This window comes from Esox lucius, chromosome 5 (assembly GCF_011004845.1).
Source record: "Esox lucius isolate fEsoLuc1 chromosome 5, fEsoLuc1.pri, whole genome shotgun sequence".
Lineage (NCBI taxonomy): Eukaryota > Metazoa > Chordata > Actinopteri > Esociformes > Esocidae > Esox > Esox lucius.
This window is the reverse complement of record NC_047573.1, coordinates 17,933,728-17,952,603: the sequence shown is the minus strand read 5'-3', so window position 1 is coordinate 17,952,603 and position 18,876 is coordinate 17,933,728. Positions and strand designations below refer to the sequence as shown.

At 42.2% G+C, this 18,876-nt stretch overlaps 3 protein-coding genes across 4 annotated transcripts; 2 read left to right on the top strand and 1 right to left on the bottom strand.

Moving 5' to 3' along the window:
* The first annotated feature begins 3,257 nt into the window (after positions 1-3,257).
* On the top strand, positions 3,258-7,974 carry meiob (meiosis specific with OB-fold). Of its 2 annotated transcripts, XM_010905529.3 has the most exons (14): positions 3,258-3,456; positions 3,735-3,841; positions 3,999-4,056; positions 4,322-4,453; positions 4,713-4,785; positions 4,876-5,071; positions 5,495-5,595; positions 5,687-5,739; positions 5,868-5,963; positions 6,115-6,207; positions 6,309-6,453; positions 6,600-6,786; positions 6,896-6,982; positions 7,330-7,974. In XM_010905529.3, exons 2-14 carry the CDS (start codon positions 3,773-3,775, stop codon positions 7,453-7,455), a joined length of 1,416 nt encoding a protein of 471 aa, XP_010903831.2. In that variant the 5' UTR covers positions 3,258-3,456; positions 3,735-3,772; the 3' UTR covers positions 7,456-7,974. The 2 variants fall into 2 exon arrangements, with proteins under 2 accessions (XP_010903831.2, XP_010903839.2); XM_010905537.3 differs by lacking the exon at positions 6,896-6,982.
* Positions 7,975-9,326: 1,352 nt separating this feature from the next.
* mlst8 (MTOR associated protein, LST8 homolog (S. cerevisiae)) lies at positions 9,327-13,559 on the top strand. Its single transcript, NM_001303743.1, is given in 9 exon segments — positions 9,327-9,412; positions 9,879-10,035; positions 10,367-10,418; positions 10,856-11,018; positions 11,557-11,632; positions 11,882-12,034; positions 12,114-12,238; positions 12,641-12,804; positions 13,081-13,559. Coding segments are annotated over 8 exon segments (987 nt in total). The 5' UTR covers positions 9,327-9,412; positions 9,879-9,900; the 3' UTR covers positions 13,200-13,559.
* Positions 13,560-13,964: 405 nt separating this feature from the next.
* On the bottom strand, positions 13,965-18,846 carry bricd5 (BRICHOS domain containing 5). The gene is made up of 6 exons (XM_010863943.3): positions 18,489-18,846; positions 18,143-18,274; positions 17,808-17,957; positions 17,538-17,645; positions 14,630-14,783; positions 13,965-14,165 (listed from the first exon to the last, which is right to left on the bottom strand). The coding sequence occupies exons 1-6, from the start codon at positions 18,543-18,545 to the stop codon at positions 14,071-14,073; spliced, it is 696 nt and encodes a 231-aa protein (XP_010862245.2). The 5' UTR covers positions 18,546-18,846; the 3' UTR covers positions 13,965-14,070.
* Between the last annotated feature and the right edge of the window lie 30 nt (positions 18,847-18,876).

Below are 18,876 nucleotides of genomic sequence, written 5' to 3'. Positions count from 1 at the left end.
TCTGTCTGTCAGGATTGGTGAAGAACACAGATTCTGAAGACATCTCAGATAAAGACAGAATGACCCTTTGATGTTTCTAAAATACCGCACTAGTCTTTCCACAGCAAAGATGAGAACTGGAGGGACATCTTTCTCCATAACTTTATACTGACAGACAGTCAATTCATTTCAAGTTGGAGCTTTGTTTTCAGTGAATTAACAGTGAGTGGTGAGTAATTTTGTTTTCACAGGTGTAAACAAACGCATCATACAGGCATGCCAAGCAGGCATACACGCTAACACACACACACAAAAATACGCTAGGTCGCTTGCATGCACATATGTGCACACAGACATAAACCTATAATTACACCAGCAAAAGTCTCAGCATTGATGTGGTGATTGCTGACATCATGCAGTGTAATGTCAATGCCTCCGCACTGGTTTTCATCAGCACCTTATTAATAAGAGCTCAGCCAAAGTAATACCAGGTCTAATAGACATGATGGACGACAGACAGAGAGCACTGTTCTGCTAAAGCTCCCAGCTGGATTCAATGGCTCCAAATAGTGTGGTCCTTAAAGCCTAGAAAACATCACCAACAGGGGTAGCATACCCTAAAGTCACACCACACACACACACACACAGCAAACTGTATACAGTTGCCAAGAACACCCACGTGCACCGCTATGTTCTTTGACAAATTCATGTAAAATGCAATTTCTTCTGTTATAAACCCAATATAGAACATCTTACCGTTGTAGGTGTGTTATTAACTGTTTTATAACAGCAATAATACATCTTGGGGGAGGGGAGGGGGGTCGTGGTATATTGGCAATATATTACGGCTAAGTGCTGTATCCAGGTACTCTGCGATGAGTTGTGCCTAAGAGCATCTCTTAACCATGGTATATTGTCCATTACCACACGCCACTCAAGCCTTACTGTTTAATTATAAACTTGGTGTTTCAAACCCTGAATGCTGACTGGCTGAAAACTGTTGTATATGAATACTGTATACTTTACGATTACACTGTCATCGATTACACTCTATTTGGCTGTTTTGTACGGCTGTCCCCCAAACGTTTACAATATGTATTGTGATATGATATTGTTGTTTTATTGCAATTCAATGCTCCAAACATATTGATCACCATGTCTGCCGCTGAGTAATAAGAGAAAACCATGAGAAAATAAGAAATATTTCTCAGTAATAGAATCTGTATAAATTGTTTTCCCTATTACTGAGTGAGACTTTTAGTCCTAACCAAGATAAAAACTGTGTTAGTATTAATACTTTTACAGTCCCAGTTGTTTCTCACGCCCATATCCTATCACAGTGGATCATATAGACCCAACTCTGGGCTGATCAGCTGTAACATTGCTGCCCCCCAGGCCACTAAAATAGTAATTTGATTAGTTCAGGAAGGTCAAGGGCCAGGGGTCAGCGGCCACTCAGGCCGTCCCTGATGTGAACTTACAGGAGCCGACACTGACGAGGTGACAGCCAATCACATAGCATTCCATCTGTGAATTTTGATTAAAAGCCAGCATATTTCCCGCTTGACTCACAAGTGGTATTTTAATAATTCATTAAGTGATAGATATGTTTTGTAAATTAACACATATGATGAATTAAAATGTAGAAGCTAGGATACAAGGCTCGATCAGAAATTTATACACATGTGCCGTATGCATGAATTAAACATGCAATAAAAATTGTAGATTACATATAATTCATTTTGTGTCACTTAGTATTCTGTGTGATCAATGGAATAACAAACACGGTTAGGAAATGCCTAATTAAATGTAAATTTGCTATGTGATGAAATGACAAATCAATTATTTGCCCTCAAAATTCTGTCCTATGCTTTTGCATAGAATTATAATGTTTATCACTGCCAATACATCAATATTTCTTGTAAGACAAGTTATATATAATAACTATATAATTATTTTTTACATATAATAGCATATCATTATAACTTACAGCAGTTACTGCATATAGTATACTCTGCCTGCATTGAAGCCATTTAAAAGAAAAGGCTTTAAAGTACACTTAAGTATACCACATGACATTACTTTAAAATGTTAACGTTTGTGTAAAAATAACAATAAATAAAAAAGAAAACACCATTCAAGGTAGGAAAACCAACATCAGCCAAGAGAGGATGTAAAAAAACACAAAACACAGCAACGAGGATTACAGTGAAGCACTAGGCTGACGATAACCTGAATGTGGTTTCCAGTTACACCTTTTGATATCCATTCAGCTGTGTAACACACTGTATCGTGTTCCAGCTCCGGCTTAGTGTATCAAAGCAACTCCTAGCATCTGGTGAAGGGAGGAGCTGTCATAGCTGTCTCATCAAATACACACACCAATGACTAGAGACAGGTTGGATCATCCTAGCCCTGAAAATAGGGACAATACCGTAGCCTGAGGCACTAATGTTATCCCCTCTTTGTAATGGAAACATCTAGAAGTCAATGCCACGGAAAAGAACAGACAGGCCGTGCGAAAGAAGTCTTTGATATTCAACATGTAGAATGCACCTGTGCATCATTGCCAGTTTGTCATTGTTCCTGTCAGCTGTGTGTGTTTGTTCAGGTGCATGACTTTTCTTTGGAAGGTGTATTAAACATTGTTGTATAAGAATCTTAAGCTTGGAATATTTTACCACAAGTGAGAGTGAAATCTCAACTTGAGTCCAGGTTGAGATGTGTTAAAGTTCAGGTTGAGATGCGTTAGGCCATGTCCATACTGTCCATAGGGCCTTACTTGATAGTAAATTACAAATGCCAGTGATTAAGATATACTTACTCATATACAAATGATGAAGCCCATCTCTGAATAAAAACATAATGTGGTTCTTCTGTGATTGTATGGTCTACAGAATAATGTAGGCTACATTATGCTGGTGTAATTAATACTGAGATTTACTAATAGAAATGGCTGGTTTACATCCAGACTCATGAGGGTCAGGGTGAAGCAGGCTATTGCAGCCAACCTATTCTCCATGTCAAGAACTAGGTCAAAGTTGTATAGCCTATGGAATGTAATCAAATCATAACCACAAGTCATAAAACTTCCCCTTGGATGCTGTTGATATTGATTTATTTTTAAATGAGTTGGGGGAGGTGAAGACAGACATTACAAAGAGGTGACAGGAAGTCCTATAAGAGCCCTGTATTCAAAGAAGCAGCACATGATCATGAAATAAAATGCTGACTGACTGAATCCAGTTTCCGGGTTCGCAAAAAAACTAATTTCCCCATGCAGACACAGGAATATCTGCAAAAGCAATACAGTATATGTCGCCAGAAAAGCAACTACGCTTCAACCACACTATCTTTGTATCAAACGCCGGCTGCCCAGGTTGACATTCTAGGCCGCGTGCATTGGACTACCCACGACTCGAGCCTCGCGGTCAACATTTGCCGCGAAAAGTAATCAGCCTACTCGAAATAAACCTGGTAATCTCATTATCTTTTCTCACGAATATTTCTGACAATATATTTGTTTTTTAATGGTATTTTGATACGTATTTTTTTAATTCTGACAGAGAAAATATTTTTCCCTTACCTGGCTTTTTACCTGTTAAAGGGAGCTTTGGCAGGTTGTCTGGTAGAAACGGTAGAAAGCAGGCCAGCAACTGCCGGCTAGCGACTCCAACAGCAGCACGAATGCCAATAATTTAGTAAAGCACACAGGTAGGACATCTAACCCGTGTTTTCTTTTCATCTAATCATAGCAACTTGTCCACTTTGGAGGTGGAGACACCTTTTTTAAATGGCAAACAACGGGCAAGTTCAGGACTTCGTTCCCATTTCTGATTTACATCCAAACACCACACACCCGGTGAGTACTGTGATAAGATGCATTTTATTGAAATGTGTCATGAATTTCTTTTTTTTACCTAGTTTGAACCTATTAGTGAGGTAAACTGTCAAGACTTGGCTACAACAAATCATTTTAAATTTATGACTAGAGTCAATTTATTTAATCTGTTTTTCAGAGAGTGGCTGGGGTCATCATTGGAAAAACTGATGTCAAAAGCTTTCCAGACAGAAAAAGTTGAGGATTCACTTTAATCATGCATATCTTTCCAATATTTGTATGCTAGTACCTAGCATAAAATAGCCTGGATACGACTTCTAAGTACTACAGTAATGAAGTTACTGGTATCAAATAAAGTGATGCCTTCCATTCTTTGGCCTCTTGACTCTGTTAGCCAAGCATAGACTTGTCCCCTGGCATGGCTACAGAGCTCAAGTGAATGTTTTGGTCACTATCACCCTCTTCTGGCAGCTTTCTGAATGAAACTCTTTCACCTTTCAGAAATTGGTTTAGACAGATTCACCTTTGGCTTCACAATCAAGGACTCCCCAGACTATTTCATTAATGTCTCCTCGTGGGGCAACGATAGATACATCAATGGGCTCTCTAACAGCTTCAGCGTAGGAGACTGTGGTGAGATTATACACAACATTTTCTTTCGGACGTTATTTATACTAAATGCAGTGCTTGAACTGACAAATCGCACATTGAAGTGTGTTCATGAAAATGTATGTGTTAATATGGCTCGCTCTAAAAAAGGAAATGGAATGCTGTTTGCCTAAAATTAGAAGTAACGCTGGAACGCAGTTCTGGACCATTCCAGCCCAAGTCAAGCACAGACTGTATGTTATGCAGTGTGTGGTTACGTCCTAATAATGTTTATACCTTTCAGTTATAATAGAAAATCCTTTAGTTGCTACAAAAGATTCTGAAAAAGACGACAGATTCTGCCCCTCCACTCCCAGGTACTGTATAGTAAAATGGTGGTCCCCTTCTCTACCTTAATATACTCTTAGCAGTACAATAAAAACTACCAAAGGCATTTTTGGTCTCAGTTTTTACAGGTTAATGGTAAGCGAGGCACACTCCCAGCTGTCGATATGTGCAGACATAGAGATTATGAACAGGCTGCTGCCTCTGCTACACCTTCCTGTGAAGGACTATCGGGACTTCTACTCTCTGGGAGACATCATGGCCAATGGACAGAGCCTGGACGGGAATGTCATTAACATACTCGCTGTCGTTCGCTCAGTAAGACCTGAGAGTGATTATATACAGCTCCGGAAAATATGAAGGGACCACTGCACCTTTTTCTTTCCTTTCCAAAAAAGTTGAAAAGGAAAGTTTTGAGTGAGGAACAGAAGCGTTCAACTTGCAGTGGTCTCTTAATTTTAACCCTTCTGTTCCTCACTCAAAACCTTCCTTCTTTACTTTTTTGGAAAGGAAAGAAAAAGGTGCAGTGGTCTTTTATTTTTGTCCGGAGCTGTATATTGTATTGCCTAAATATGTATTATCATTCTATGATATCATCATTCTGTGATATGTATTAATAAAGGGAAAGGGTGGGTAGTATAGGATCTACAAACTGGGCTCTATCAAATCACATGTCCAACTATGTACTTGTGTGGTTTCATGAAAAAAATTACGTTTTAAACCACTATTACTGCCCACCAGATTTCAGACATAAAGTATTTCACCACGGCAGACGGGCGCAAGGGACAGAGGTTGGAAGTAAAACTCTTCGATGACTCTGTCACATCTTTTCCTTTAGTATGGTAGGAGTAACGCTTTACCCCTGTAACACCACTATACCCCACGTCACAGTATACCCCTGACTTCTGAGTAACCATGACCTCCATCACACAGCTGGGACAGGGAGGCCATTCAACTGGTCCAGACCCTGATACCAAGGGAAACAGGTTTGTATGCGGTGGAAACCTCTTTTCTGTTTCTTTGTAAAATGGAAATCTGGGGAATTTGTGTTTAAAAGGTATTGTGCAGAGCCAAGGACCAGTTAAAATATTTTCATCTTACTCTGTACTTTCAGTGCTTTTCATATCAGATGCTAGGATTGGTTATGACGGCTTCCGGAACTGCATGACAGCTACAGTCAATTCTAAAACCATCATCACTGTTAACCCGGGTAACGATATCAGTTCATCTGGATTATAACTCCTTACAACATATGCTCCTTTTCTGCATTGAGAGGCGGTCAACTATTGTTTTTTGAGACAGACAACAAAGAATTATATTTAAATACACAGTACGAATTATGAATGTAATTCTGTCATTAGACACAAAGGAAGCCAGCCTTCTGTTCAACTATGCCAGAGAGGTCTCTGAGTCTGGTGTGTTGGATGAGGATGACAGGCTTGGAGATGTGCCTGGTAGGTAACACCTTTGATTGTATTGGTGTTGTTCTACATTGGAGACTTCGACCCAGTTGTTTGGTTATATTTCATTGACCACACTATTCTCCTCTCTTCAGTGGAGTCTATCAGTGATGTATACACAGTGAGTCAGCTCAAACTCAAAGCCCAGGAGAATTCGGAGGTGTTCTGTGGAATCACATACAGTTTCATCTCCAGACTGGATCTAGATGGCTCTATCACCAAAGTCATCAAAAGCCGGTGGTACGTTTTGACCGTGATACACATGGACACCTGATTATTCAATTCATCTGTATTTCTCCAAAAATGTTATATTCTGACTCGTTTTATTTCTTGTTGAAACGTAACAATGCTATTACCCTTATCACTGTTGTCTCATCCCTGCTCAGTTCCAAATGCAGGTACCAGGTGAACGAAGAGAGTCAGAGTTGCTCCAATACAGCCTGCCCTGGGGTAGACCATCCTCTGACGGTGACCACAGGGTTTGATCTTCTGGTGGATGTGACAGATCACACAGGAACACTGCAGTCTTGCTCCCTAAATGGCACTGTTGCAGAGAAGACGTTGGGCTGCTCTGTGAGTGGGAAATTCTGTTTATATTATGAGTGGACTAATCCTGGCTTTGTCCCAATGTTGACCACAGTTAACAGCACCAAATAATGCAGCCAACGCTCTTTTGTTGCAGCACAATGAGTTTGCCAATTTAACAGAGGATGAGCGAACCGCAATAAAATGGAAGTTTCTTTTAGAAAGATGCAAAGTGTATTTTAAGGTGTGTATGTCCATGGTACTGACTAGCTTTGAAAAAGTTTTCAGTTAACCCATCTGTGGCAGCTTTTCAAATACAGCCCCGGAACAAATTAGGAGACCACTGCATTTTCTTTCCTTTCCAAAAAAGTCAAAATGGAAGGTTTTGAGTGAGGCACAGAATTGTTAAAATAAAGAGAGCACTGCAAAATGAATGCTACTGTTCCTCACCCAAAACTTTCATTTTCAACTTTTTTGGAAAGGAAAGAAATGGATGCAGTGGTTTCTTAATTTTCTCCGGAGCTGTATTATTTTTCTTGGAATTATGAGCTAAATGTGAATTGTCCTCTCCCATCCTGTTTTATATTTCAGATTACTCCATCTTCCAAATCCAGAAGTGGAATGAGATGCAGTGTCCTGGAGTGTTCCCTGGCTGACCCAGGAGAAGTGAAGCAGAACATGTCTGCCCTGGGGTCGTCTTGTTCACCAGTCTTGTGATTGAGTCAAGTGTGGCAAATAGAATGTTGAGCTCTTATAAATTAATTCATATTTATTTTAGTGTGAATTTGTGTAATTCATGTGTTGATATGTATAACAATATTTAAAAGTATAGATGTAATTTCCTGGACAGATCTATGTAACAAATGTTAGTAGCATCTGTGGGTTGTGACGGTTAACAAAGAATTTTGTTCTGGTAGCGGATGTTCCATCAATTTCTCAGGCACAATCTCTCAGGCACATGAATCTTTCAGGTTTCAGAAGTGGTGGGCAAAGCCTGATGAATGCAGAGAGGGGCCCTTGAGGCAGATAAAAATGGAAATGAATATACTATATGTAGGACATAAAGTATACACATTATATAATCGTTATTATAAATGGTATTTTACTGCAACTGCCAACAACAGGCTTGGGGTCTGGGCTCAAACATGGCCCAAGTAGCAATGAACAATGTTAAAGTATAGATATTGTTAGAGGTAAATGTCATCTTTACTGCTCATAATAAATGTCTTAAATCATCTCCCCAGCACTGAGAACTGGGTGCTTTTACATAACATTTTAATTCTGGGTGTTCTGCAACCTAGATTACCACTGAACATAGGAGTTGAGTTCCTGCAGAAACATGCCTCATCTTACAAAACCTGGACAGATATGTACATCAGCTATCCATATTGTATACCATAGCATTCTAATGCTCAACAAAACAGTTGATGATATTGCACATTCCGCCACTGCCGGCTATAGTGCTTCAAAGTTTACTCAAAATGACAGTTGTTTTCAAAAACAGATAGAATACCAGTTTTAGAGTGGCGTCTAAGTACTGTAGCCCACTGGTAAAAGCATTGCCTGACAGGTTCTAATCCTGTTTCTAAGTCTTGTCAAAAATGTATTGCCATTTTAAGGAAAATATTAGTGTTTTTTGTGCAGATAGTATACAGATAAATCACACTTGAAATTTATGGTGGATTATCTTTTTCCTTTTGTATCGTGATCTTGCTGAATCCCTTTCCGTTACAATCAGATTCCAAGAATAAAGCTGATTTTATTTCTAATCAATCATTCAAATGTATTTATAAAGCCCTTTTTACATCAGCAGTTGTCACAAAGTGCTTTTACAAAACACCTGGCCTGAAACACCAGGGAGCAAGCAACAACAGTGTTGAAGCACAGTGGCTAGGAAGAACTCCCTAAGAGGGGCCAACATTTAGGAAGGAACCTAGAGAGGAATCAGGCTCGGAGGGGTGACCAGTCCTCTTCAGTCAGTGCCGAGTGAACATTTTAAGAGTTGTAAAAATTAATAAATGCGTGTGGGCTGTGTTCAGAGTCTATAAACCTAATCCAGGTCAGAAGCATGACCAGGTGGACAGGGACAACCTGGGGGGGGAGGGGGTCCAGTGACACTGGCTCTATTCAGGGAGGCCCCAGACACGGCCCAACAGGCAGGAAGTCAATCCAACCGCATTGCCAAGCATCAACCAAAGGGACACCAACCAACCGCAACCACCCTGAAATGAGGACAGAGTATTGGCAGCGAAGTTCACCCCAATTACACAATGGGAGCACCCTAATCCATGTCGTAGAGCATTATGTTCCCAATTAGAGGTACTAAGACCCCTGGGGGTCCTTGAGAAGACTCATGAGACCATAGACTTGCTGGTAAAATGAACATGAGTTTTTACTTCAGAGTTATTCTGGGTAGAGCAAAAATCCTTTGGTGGTACAGTAACTTGAAAACGGTTGGGAACTACTGTAAGGCATCAATTCATTTTCAGTAGGTGGCGGTAGAGGTTAGAAACATAGAAACTAAATATTCCACCCGGAACTAATGTTACAGTAGTTGTTGTAGTGGGGAACTATTAATTATACGCTTTAGTGTTACCGGAAACAAAACACAAGCTGAGGTGTTCTTAAATGTATTCACTTGTCATTTGTCATTAAAATACTACATATCTTCGAGGTAAGGTATAGATTTTCTTGCCATTTGCACACCATTTGTCCAGCTGTCGTGCATGTGCATGTCATCAATTGGGTAAACAAACCAGATAAACAAGGCAATCAGCTAGATAACATTGAAATAGCACATCCCCTAAAATGACGATACACATGCTGGTCCGAGTTTTTTCCTATTTGTGTTCTATGGTCATTTGCACGTTGAAGTACGTTTGGTGGCAATGTGTTGTTGAGTACAAATCATTACGGGACGTAACAAAATGTTCAGGTGAACGTAACACCTGGAGAACTGTTCTCTGTGCAAGATGTAGCTCTGGCTTAGCCATATAGAATATGTATTCCTAGTAGCAAGTTGTTGTTGACGTGGGGAGGCTTATGAAGTAAACAACAATATTGTACACTAGCATTATTGCGCCCTGACAATGCCTCCAATAGTCTTCAATGTTTAGCAATGCAACCTGCTGGTTTTGCAGTGACGTCAAACAGTACTCAAGGATGAATGTGAACCAGGGCCAGGGGACAGTGGGGAGCGACCCAGTGATTCTGGCCACCGCTGGATATGACCACACAGTGCGGTTCTGGCAGGCCCACAGCGGCATCTGTACCAGGACTGTCCAGCACCAGGACTCCGTATCCTTACCATATCTGCTTCACACAAATCAACATACAGACCTCCTGTCTTGCTGATTTTGCCTGCATTTAGTCTCACTGTTCACATTTTAAAGACGCTCGTAACTAGAGCGACAGGTAGTATGGATGTTTTTTGCTTAATGTAAATGAAAGCCACAAACGAGGCACCAGCCTCTTTTACATGAGCCACAGAGGAGTGCTTGTTGTTAATTGTTTGTTTTATCAACTTTGAAGCTGCAACTATTTATTGAAAATATTTTTACAAATGTTACAGCTTAATGATTATTGTTAGTTAGCAACTTTTAATTATTCTCTTAACCAGTCATTTCAGCAGGTGAACTCCCTTGAAGTAACTCCTGACAGAAGTATGATTGCAGCTGCAGGTTCGTGTAGAAATGAATGATGAAATATATCATACTTCATCATCATCAGTAAGAGCCATTTGGATAGTGTGTGTGGTCTAGTTGACTGTTTGGACTATCACTTCTCACCACTAGAGAGCAGTCTCACTTGGGTAATTGGTCAGGTGTATGAGGCCACAGGCTTACATGGGTGAATTCTGAGGTTTTCTTTTGACCGCTTCTCACAAGCCACATCAGTGAACCACAAACCATCATCACCACAGTGAATCAACACCCTCTAATCTGTCATTGTGTCCTTTGATCCCATTCTTTCATCACCCAGCTGTATCTACATGTGCTTATTACATCAATATCGTGTAAAGAAATTCATGCATCAAGCTGCGAATTGAAACTTTGTAATAGCCAGCACATCAGAATGAACATGGTAAGTACTTGACTGTGTATGTTAATTTCCACAGGTTATCAACACATTCGTATGTATGATTTAAACTCTAACAACCCAAACCCGGTAATAAACTATGATGGCGTCAGTAAGAACATCACATCAGTGGGCTTCCATGAGGACGGACGCTGGATGTACACAGGAGGAGAGGACTGCATGGCTCGTATCTGGGACCTGAGGTGCTGTTGAAAACCCTGGGACCAAACTTTAGGTCAAAGTTTAAGCATCAGCCAGTTAACATCCTCTTTGTAGTGTCACCTGACAGAATGCTACATTGGAGCTGGTCTCTTAAGATAACCTAGCACACATTAGCAGTGGTTATTCCTTCATCAGATTCCTCATCGGCCTATAAATGAGGAACAGTCTTGTCCTCCACAAACCAATGGTGTATCCTAAAATAGGAGAACGGGGCCAGCAGAAGTCTACATGTGGACCTCCAAATTCAAGCTTTAAACATGTCCCTCTGCCGGCAGACACGGTTAGATGGCGGTACCTGATACAATCTAGCATTCCATCCTTTGACAGTACATGAACCATTTTAATTGCCTGATGATTAAAATGAAATTACAACCCCGTTTCCAAAATAGTTGGGACACTGCATAAAATGCTAATAAAAACAGAATGCAATGATGTGCAAAACGTTGACTCCCTTAATGTAATTGACTTTTGTTATGGCGTCTCCCCAAGCTGAACCTTGATCATCACTCCTGTTTCTAGGTCGCGGAACCTGCAGTGCCAAAGGATCTTTCAGGTCAATGCGCCCATCAACTGTGTGTGTCTTCATCCCAACCAGGTAGGTGAAAGACCAAGGCCAGTGTGTCTGTACTGTAGATTAACAGTTGTACTATAACTGTCCATTAACACCTTGACCAGGGTTCCCCAATGCTACATTTGTCTAGGATTGTGTCAGCTTGCTGTGTATAAATGATCTGTAACTACGTCCTCATGACCATCCGCTCTAGGAGCAACTGTCCCGCGGACGGATGTCATTCATCCTTTAAACTCTGCTTAATCGTATCTAACTGACTGTCAATCTGTGTAGGCTGAATTGATCGTGGGAGACCAGAGTGGTGTGATCCATATCTGGGATTTGAAGACGGACCACAACGAGCAGCTCATTCCTGAACCAGATGTTTCCATTAACTCGGTCCACATCGACCCTGACGCCAGCTACATGGCCGCAGTCAACAGCTCAGTCAGTATTCCGAGAAGCCCATTGCCATTACGCTGGCCTGCGAATGCATACATAACACACTAAACGAGGCCTCTCACAGGGAAACTGTTACGTGTGGAACCTGGCTGGAGGGATGGGTGATGAGGTCACACAGCTTATCCCCAAAACCAAGATTCCCGCTCATAAGCGCTACTCCCTCCGCTGCAAATTCAGCCCTGATTCCACGTGAGTACGCTGAGTACAACACACGGCGGCTGCAGGGTCTCTTACCAGAAGCTTCTCTACACTGTACCCTATCTGGGAACTACGCTTTACCTAAGACTGTGTAAATAACATGAACATGCAACTGAGTCTTTTGGTCCTATATATAACATTACATCCACTGCCTGTTTATTCAACCTTCTCCTCTGGAACCCACAGCTGTTCCTTTTATTTGGTCTATTCCAGTGCTAGCTAACCCGACTAGACTAGTCAGCCAATCATCAAGCCTGTGATTTGTAAATCAGGTGTGCCTGTTCAAGTCAACCACGAAATTGTGGAAGGTTCTGGGGGTCCCTGAGAGGATTGAAGACCTCTCCACTGATATATTTTGATTGCACCACATGCTTCCTTGTTTTATCACCACAGGCTGTTGGCGACCTGCTCGGCGGACCAGACGTGTAAGATCTGGAGGACGTCTAACTTCTCTTTGATGACGGAACTGAGCATTAAGAGCAACAACCCTGGAGAGACGTCCCGGGGATGGATGTGGGACTGCGCCTTCTCTGGGGACTCCCAGTACATCGTCACTGGTCGGTTCTAAGTTCCTTCTTTGCGTTGTTTTATGTTTGTTGATATGCTGTTTGATATGCTGATAATCCTGTTAGTTAAAAACTGCGATTAAAGATAAAACCTCCAGGAGGGTAGACCCCTGATCTAGGATCAGGGATGTGTTTTGTGGTCAAAAAGTCACTGACTTCCATTCCTTTCAGTGTGGCTGGATTGGGATAATCCCTCTTGAGCCTCCAACTCACTTTGGGCAGTTCTGACTAGTGCTAGATCAGTAAATATGTGCGATTCCTCTCCAGCCTCCTCTGACAACCTGGCACGACTGTGGTGTGTGGAGACTGGTGAGATCAAGAGGGAATACAGCGGTCATCAAAAGGCAGTGGTGTGTCTGGCCTTCAACGATAGCGTGCTGGGCTAAGCAGACGACAGCAGTGGATCACAAGAAGCTACACTATTCTGTGACTGTATAGAAACCTCCACACACCTGCCTGTCTCTGTCTCACAACGTCTGCTTCACGAAAGCTTATTAAGATTAGGAGCAGACTTATTAGGAGCAGAAAGAGGGGACAGGCTGTATCGTATTTCCCAGAAGGATCCCAACACAGGTTTCCTGGCCAGGGAACAAAATGGGCCACAGCTGTAATGAATTTCAATCAAAGGTGAAATGTCAAAGTGAGATCTTTAATATAGTCTGATGAATAACCATAAAGGACTGTGTCCCAGGTGTGACTGACTGTAAAGCATCTGATGGATTCCAATAAAGACTTTCTGGTCTAACACTTTGATATTGATCATCTACTGTATGTTCATTTGTCATATCGTCAACTATCACAGAGAAGGCTTAGTTTGTTTTAGTCTAAGTGTTATCTTAAAAAGATATATCACCTGTTCTTTATTGGAGGGTTCAAGTATATTTTAGACACACTCCAGCCAACAGGAATGGTTACACATACAATAACTCGTTCTGTTGTAGATCACAGTACAGGAAATAAGCAAATAAACTCAGTCTTCTCTCCAAAACTCTGCCACAAAAGAAGGTATTAAACATGAATGGATGGTGACGAGGGGACTCTCCAGATACACTTGACAGCTTGTTTCCCATCTTGGAACAGAAAGGCCTCAGTATCTGCTGTGTGGACCGTCAAAGCCGGCTCCTGTTCCCCGGTCCAGTGTTTTTTTGTTGTTTTTTTGGAGCCGGCGATGCTCTGGTGTCTTGGCAGGGATGAGAAGGAACACGTCGTTTCCCTGATCAGTGCCGGCATGCGCTGCCCGAGTGGATGCGTGGCAGGTCACTCCGGCAGGTAGTAGAAGCAGACAGACACACAGATGTTACTAGGGAAGCAGATGTCGATGCAGAAGTAGACCAGACGCTGTTTGCCTGGACCTGGACAAACAGAGGCTCAATTACTGAAAAGGCACAACTATCGCCTGCAAATGGAAAACTATCTCCGTCCCGTTTTATTGTACAAAGGATCGGCAAAGTCATCCTCTCAAATAGTCTGCCGCCGGTTTTCTCCGCTGCGATGAGTTTGACCCTGCTCTCGTTCAGTAACTAGAATAGAGGTTTTATTTACTGCTGCGACACTACAAATGTCACAGAACGGTCGGGTAGGATTATTTTTATCGCTAAGAAACGTGTGAGCAAGCACTTACTCAGTTTAAGGAATTGGTTTAACCAGGGACCCCAGGTTTATTATGAGTTATGATCTTCACAGATAAATTACATTTTACTTTACAGGAATAAAATAAACACCACAGTTCTGTGTATTATTGTCAAAGCGGGTATATGAGTGTTTAGCCAGCAGTAGAGTTTTTAACTAAGAGTGATAAGCTGGTCTCTTGTCTCACCATCTTGTCTCCTTGTCCAGTGGATTAAGCTGTGTTGACATAGGTCCTGTAGAGGCTCCTCCAGGGTGGACACGTTCACTTGGCTGGCCCCCATAACCCCCAGGAACTCTGTCTGTCGCTGGGTCTCATTCCCCAATAACACCAACTGGCTTTCCTGGCAGGAGAGAGACATTAAACACCCTATTTCACTTGAAGAGGTCTTTCAGTATGATATGCCTTGTTAAAATAGCAGCAAATAAAACAGAGGACAGTCATTAGTTGGTTCACGCGATCATCATCAGGTCACCTCAGTACCTCCTCGAAAAGCAAATAAGTAAGAACAAAAACTGTAAGAGCCGGTTTCGCAGACACGGATTAAGCCTAGTGTAGGACAAAAAAACAAGCTCATTGGAGTTTTCTGTTGATTTTATTTTTGTCCTAGACTAGGCTTAATCCATGCCTGCGAAACTGGCGCTAAGAGTTGGATATAATAGGATGGTTAACAACATGTTTTATAGTGACGCGTGAAACCGGAGCTGTTATTATCAACCAATACCTCATTCACTGGGTCAACCTGTTGGCTTTTGGCACTTTTCAAACTCACTGCCACAGCTCTTGTCTCTGTCTCGTTTGACACAAAGGCCTTTCACCATTGACTCTACACTGGTGAAGAGTCAGATGGGCACCACTTAAATCACTGCCATGCCTGAGTGAGGTTCCTAACAACTAGTTTCCCTCTCATCTACAGACCATTGTGCTGCAAAACAGAGATTGACCTCAGAAAGGCCCAGCTTTTGTACGTGGATGAAGTCTATCCATAAAATCAGACACTTAATGGCTACAACAGTGGGAGGTCCTGGTGCTAGAGCCAAGTTCTATGAGACACTCGATACCATAAGAGTCAGAGCTAAATCATAATCAGAAAACTACTCAGTTTCAGATAGCAGGAGCAAATTATGAGCCAGCTTTTCTCTGTGATGGAAGCCTAAATAACCCATTAATGATTGAAGGAGTCCAGCTGCACAGTGGCCCTTCACAACCTGGAAATAAACTGGTAATAAAGTTACGACACAAATTGGCCTAGATACCCACAATTCAATCTGATATGGGTGAGTAATCTGCTCATGAAAAGCTAATGGGCCTAATAATAAAAGAACAAACAAATAAGCAGCAAGGACACAGCTGGATGTCATCTCGGCCCAGTAGATACACAGTATCACTGGAAGCAACCCAGCCATTCTGTAATAAGTGAGGGACTGGCCATCTAGAATTTCTGTCTGTCTTACTGCCTCGCATACATGGATACTTTAAAAGTATTATCATTGTCTGGCTAATAATGCAGGCCTCCAGGGGACAAATGCTACCGTGGCAGCCTTAAAGGAACATGGTGCCATGTTTTGAGGTGTATATTTTGTATTTTTATGCTTTATTTTTGCTTGAAGAGCAGTAGCTAGCAGCCTAGGCAACTATTTAACTTTTTTACATAATGTTAGATGTGTTAGTGTGTAATAGATGTATACAGAAAACTGAATCATGGATTTCAGTTTTTCTTTGATAATGGGTCTACTTTCTGGGAGGAATTTCTCCTTTAAACGAAGAAATGGGCTGGTGTTTTAGAAATAAAGAACTCAGGTTGTGTTTTAGAAATAAAGAAATGGGCTAGCGTTTTAGAAATGAAGAAATCAACTGTTGTTTTAGAAATAAAGAGAAATGGGCTGGTGTTTTAGAAATGAAGAACTGGGCTGGTTTTAAAGGAACCGAAAAATATCAATGATTATTTATTATATACCTGTATATGTATACCTCTGTATGTAATTTATATTCTAGTAGGCTGTCATTGGAATGTTTATGGTTAACAGCTGTTTCTGTAAGGAGCGAATGCAGAGAAATAAGGGTTGCTTTAAATTGCCACGCTAGCGTGATCCTTGAGCTAACACCCCTGTGTCACAGGAAGAGACCCAAGGATTGATTAGAGGACTGGTTTTGTTTTCCTTAGGTCAGTTGACCAACCCCCACTACTTGAGTTTTAGGATATTAACCAGAGCGAGGGTTTGAAGAAGCTCTCTTGCATTTTCCTCACTTCTGCCTGCATCTTCAATCTCCGGAGAGCTTTCTATCTTTGATACTTGGTACTGTAATTGTCTCTTTATATATTAAATTCATTTGTTACATTAATTCACTGACTATTTGGAATGAATCTAAAACGGGTCCACATCCAGTTCCACCAGTTTCTGGTCCCATTCGGCCTCTGTAAAGTTAACTCCGACCACACAAAAACAAATACACCTCACTAAAGTTGTCCACTGTCGCCCTGGGCCTAGCTAACCGTTCAGCCTCTCCCCTCTCCAGCACAGCCAAACGCCTGTAGTGTCCCAGACAGAGTGGCCATTGTGCAGGGTCTGATCCTCACTGCTGTCCCGACCTGTAAGGAGATCCAGGGGAGAGGGGAAGGGAGGAGGATCAAATACCCTGTGGAATTCAGCCATGGAGAGACTTGCTACACTAGAAGCCTACGAGGCCTTGTTTGATCCACCCCCCCCCCCCCCGCCCCCCGCCCCAAGTGGAAAAGGAGAGAGATGCCAAATCATCCCTGTGAATTCCGACCGGGCCTGGCTGCTGTAGAGACCGAGGTGGCACTAAGCTATGAGTCAGTTACAACCACTGCCAGTTCATGCATTAGCGACAGTCTGATTCACCTCTCAAGCCAACAGAACAAAGATTGGTATTGTTTAAGAGGTATTTCGGTGTGTGTAAAAGGGTCTCTCAACTCAGAGCCACCGGACACAGTAGGCCGTTTCTGCACGCTCTTTAGTTGTCGCCATGCCAACTTCGGTCCCGAGGTGATGAATGCCTTCTGCATTGTATTCGACATTCCCAAGCTGTGTGGTTCAGACGCTATTATACACTGACAAGGTTGAAGGATATTTACCATTTGTGTGGATTGCTGGAGGAGGGAGTGCACGTTTTCATAATCGGATCTCTCCATCTTACGCAGGAAGCAAGTCCCCCGATTGTCAGGCTTGTAGCATATCAAACCCTGCACAAACATCAGACCGTGTCAGTGTGGCATCCACCGCAAATCTGTTCTGACCTCACACATTCTAGTAACAACGTTGGATACAGGAAGAGCCGTCCTACAGTTATTTTGCAGGTGAACACAGTTCAATGTCATTTTAGCAAAGAATAAATCAGTTCTTACATGTTTGATGTCAAAGAGCACGGTAGACGTGTGGTTGGCCTTTGAGGTCACAGAATAGGTCACCAGGTCGTTTTGCTTGTCCACCAATGCTGATTGGTTGATAAGGGCTCCAGTCTGATCCGGAACTGTGATTCGGACCACCTGTACAGACTAAAGCAAGGAGGTTCTGTATGTTTAATGCATGTCAATTCTCTGTCAACATTATGATGGTACTGATCAATTACAGTCAAGAGTGCTTCTATGTTTTACTGAGCTACAGCACCTAATGGTTTAAATGTCAGAGATAACGTAAAGCTTTCTAAACAGGTGAACCAGGAGTGAGTTGGTTGTTCAACCTGGGCTTTGGGCTGTCTTAGCCATAGATGCCCAGTGAAGCTGAGGGCGATGATGACCAGGAGGAGAGTGGCACTGACGGTCACCCAGAATGCTTTGTGTGGGAACCGGGGGGGCAATGCTGGACTCCCATCCTAAAAAGGGGAGGCACCATAGACCAAAATAACTGATCAGTTAATCAAATTCACTCTGGATTTAGTTTCTAATGTATTATGGCTTAACGGTACTCTATGTATCCAGCACCAACAAGATGACCAATGGTTCTTCATACTTTACCAAGTGTAACATAACATTTATAAAAACACTAATTTAAGCTAATGAAAACAGCTAGGTCAGTCAGACTCCTACCATGCATTGTGAGTCCTCCAATCCGGTGGTTTCTGAGCGTTTCCAGCATCTCAGCATCCTGCGTCCCTTGACTTCACCCTTTTCTCAACTATCTGCATCGAGCTGTGGTCATGACCAGCACTGACTGAGAAGCCCTGCGATACACCTGACCAACTTCTTTCTGTAGGTCTGTATCCCCCGCCCTTCCTGCCTCACACAGGCACATGATAGGCCAAACCGTTTGGCTGGTTCCCCCTAACCCCAGACAATGGACAAAGGGGTGAGACAGACTCACCTCTGTGGAGAGGCTGTGTCATCGGCCAAGCAGGGTGATATGAGGAACGGACTGGAGGACCATCCATTTGTTGAAAGGCCAAGGTGACTTTAAGAGGTGCGGTGTTAATAATGC

Excerpts from the sequence above, each read along its gene's own strand:
- meiob (XM_010905529.3), top strand. The coding sequence starts at position 3,773 with ATGGCAAACAACGGGCAAGTTCAGGACTTCGTTCCCATTTCTGATTTA. Across the intron at positions 4,454-4,712 it reads CTTCAGCGTAGGAGACTGTG|TTATAATAGAAAATCCTTTA; the intron begins GTGAGATTATAC and ends TATACCTTTCAG. Across the intron at positions 6,208-6,308 it reads CAGGCTTGGAGATGTGCCTG|TGGAGTCTATCAGTGATGTA; the intron begins GTAGGTAACACC and ends TCCTCTCTTCAG.
- bricd5 (XM_010863943.3), bottom strand. The coding sequence starts at position 18,545 with ATGCTGAGATGCTGGAAACGCTCAGAAACCACCGGATTGGAGGACTCA. Across the intron at positions 17,646-17,807 it reads TGCTCTTTGACATCAAACAT|GGTTTGATATGCTACAAGCC; the intron begins GTAAGAACTGAT and ends ATGTTTGTGCAG. Across the intron at positions 14,784-17,537 it reads TCCAGCAATCCACACAAATG|GAAAGCCAGTTGGTGTTATT; the intron begins GTAAATATCCTT and ends CTCTCCTGCCAG.